This window comes from Capra hircus, chromosome 21 (genome assembly GCF_001704415.2).
Source record: "Capra hircus breed San Clemente chromosome 21, ASM170441v1, whole genome shotgun sequence".
Taxonomy (NCBI): Eukaryota; Metazoa; Chordata; class Mammalia; order Artiodactyla; family Bovidae; genus Capra; species Capra hircus.
The window spans coordinates 69410210-69413155 of NC_030828.1; the positions used below are offsets into that span (position 1 = coordinate 69410210).

The 2946-nt window shown below is 51.9% G+C and overlaps 1 protein-coding gene across 1 annotated transcript; it reads right to left on the reverse strand.

Moving 5' to 3' along the window:
• On the reverse strand, positions 378-2469 carry LOC102175759 (mast cell protease 3). The gene is made up of 5 exons (XM_005701570.3): positions 2399-2469; positions 2057-2204; positions 1431-1566; positions 982-1239; positions 378-645 (listed from the first exon to the last, which is right to left on the reverse strand). Exons 1-5 carry the CDS (start codon positions 2448-2450, stop codon positions 484-486), a joined length of 756 nt encoding a protein of 251 aa, XP_005701627.2. The 5' UTR covers positions 2451-2469; the 3' UTR covers positions 378-483.

The following is a 2946-nucleotide window of genomic DNA, read 5'->3' on the forward strand; positions in this document are numbered from 1 at the left end:
GTGCCCCCTCGACCTCAGAGATTCTCAGGTGGTCCCGTTTCCAAATCTGGATTCTCTTCTGTTGCCCCCATGAACACTGGGATGTGGGGGAGGGAAGTAAGTGTTGACGAGGAGTAGGGTATATGGATGAGACACAAGGGTCGTGGACAAGAGGGGGAGGGGTCTCCCTTCTCTGATGGAGCTCACGGGCAGCCTGAGGGGGAGCTGGCTGTAGGTACAGCAGAAGATTTTATTCCAGAGAACAGAAGGTGGGGGTGGGAGGAACAGTGTATGTGCTGGAGGGGCAATCCACTAACAGATCAGAAATGTGAACAGATGTTTCCTTGACAAAGAAGGTACCTAATGAATTTGTAAATAATGGAGCAATCAGTGATTACTTTTCAAGAGATGAATGTTTATTAAGTTCCAGGCAACCTTCCTCCACACACTTTGACCAATGCTTCCAATCCCAGGGAAGATGGAGGGGTCCATCTTGAGGACACGTCATGCTGATCCCTGGCATTTGTACCGTCTCATTGTTCTCTGGATCCAGGACAGAAAGCTGGAGATTCTGGTGTAGACATTTGGAGTTGTCCCATCATCTTTTCCATAGGACACAATGCCCTGGGCCACACCATTACACACAAGTGGGCCCCCAGAGTCACCCTGTGGGCAGAGAGAGCAAGGGTTGAGCTCACCTTCTTCAGGTCCGAACTCACCTTCTTCAGGTCTGGTCTCCTTGCCACCCTGGGGTGGGTGGGCTCAGTTAGGGGTCCTGGCTGATATCAGGGCCTTGTTGGTCCTGAGGTTCCACCATTGCATTGAGAATCCTGCTCCTCCTCCTGCAGGAAGCCTCACCCATTTGTGACTGTGAGGCAGTGTTCACCCCCCAGGGACAGAGGACAGGCTGGGGACAAAGGGGCGAGCTTTGTTCCCATGGCCACCCATCATCCCACCTTAGTTGGGCCCAGGGTATTGCACAGATAACACTGGGGATCTCACCAAGAAAGAATCCTTCCTTTTGCTTGGATCTCCAGCACATATCTGCGTGAAGGGGATGTAGTCTTTGAAGCGAGCAATACATTTCTCCTCACTTTGGATTTCAAGATCTACCTCCTGTAGTTTGTCTGCAGAGGGCATATTTACCCCCAGTTGCCCCCAGCCGGCCACACTGCACATCATCCCTGGCTTCACCTTCTCCAAGCTCCTGGGCAGATTGATGAGGCTCACTTCATCCGTCATCTCAGCCTTCCTAGACAGCTGAATGTAGAGGAAAAGCATTCTCACCTACTGTTGGCTCACAGAGGCTGCAGGACAGTAATAGGGTTGCTGTCTTCTCAGCATTGGGACCACGGAGGGGTTATACAGGAGGAGGGTCTGGAATGAGTTCATGGCAGATACAGAACCCCAGGAAGGAAGTGTCCCAGAGTCAGTGTACCCACGTGTCCCACCTGCAGTAACATGATGTCGTTGGCACAAGTTTCATCATTATAGCCTGGGTGGGGGATGGCTCTTCTCACTTGGATGACCTGCTGGGTCCTCTCTCGGTCCATGATGTTGTGGGCCCCCAGAGTGACATTAATTGAGCTTCACAGAGAGCAGAAAGGGAGGGGGTGTCACAGGAGAAATGGTCCAGGAGCCAGGAGGAAAGAGCACAGCTTGGGACAGGGCAAAACTTGGGGCGGGGTAGGGGGAGGGTGTGGCAAAATTCTAGGCAGTGGGCTCTGGGGCTGAGCATCTCTAAACTGTCTGCTCCCTGGTGCCTGGGCATGGTGGCAGTTTCTGTAGTCCACGGAGGGTGTTCAGTCCTGCTCGAGCTTGACTATCTCTAAGGAAAACATGAATTTCTCATATTAGCACTGTGGGCTCCAGGCCACAACCTTGGCTTCCTTATGTTCCAGGTTTGATCAGTCCCTTCTCTCCAGTGTGACTGGCATTGACCTGTCCCTCTCTCCCCAGTGCTCAGCTGTTCTCTCAATAGCTTCCTATGTTACCTGGTGGCACAGGTCTGCAGCTCCTAAGAGGGTTCCCTGGGAGGGCTCAGCAGAGGGATGGAGGCCCAGGCACTGCTCCTTACCTTCCTAGGCAGTGAGCTGCTGTCAGCACGAAGTCCTCACGCACAAGGAAGCCCCCACATATGTAAGATTTCCCTGAAATCTTGAACTGAAGAAACGCCATGTAGGGACGAGAGTGAGGCTTGGCCTCATGGCCCCCAATGATTTTCCCTGAAAGAAAGATTCCAACCTGCCCGCTGTGCTCATGGAGCCAAAGTTTGAACAGGGGAGATGGGATCAGGGTTTCCCTGAGTTCAGAAATATTCTTAGATGGACCAGGCCCAGGCTGTGCATGAGTGTAGTGTCTGGGCAGGTCAGTCCATGTGGGGTGGGACTGGGCCTCTGAGGGTGGGACCGTCACTCACCTGCCTCCACAGTAGGGGACAGAAGGGCCACCAGGAGCAAGAACAGGACCATCTCTCCAGGAAGACTGCCCAGATCTGAGTGGCTGCTGCTTCCTTTTGGTCTTTTAAGCCTGAGTCGTCCCCTTCCACGTTCTGGCCTTTGTCACGTGAGCCTTATCTGAAAGCCTCAAACCACTTTTTTGTAGTCAGAGTGGACTGTTTTTTTGAATTTAATTAAAGCCTCTGGTAAGCTTTCATCCATTGGGTGGGGTGGGGTTCGGGGGGCTGGTTGCATCAGCCAGTCTTTAGGCCCTAAGTTGCCTGAATCCCAGAAACCTGGGCCTCATGATGATAGATCAAAGAAAGTCTTTGCGTGCTTCATTTTCGATCACCAGGGTGATTGTGTATTGAAGCCCATTCTTCACCAAGAATGTGAGAAATATTGAACATGAGATTCCTTGCTTCATGTAGAGGAGATAAACCATCATGATCAGACTATAAAGGCAAGATCCGCAGTGTGGAATAGACATAATGGTGTGGAAGTGATGCTGAAGAGGGCTTATTCCACT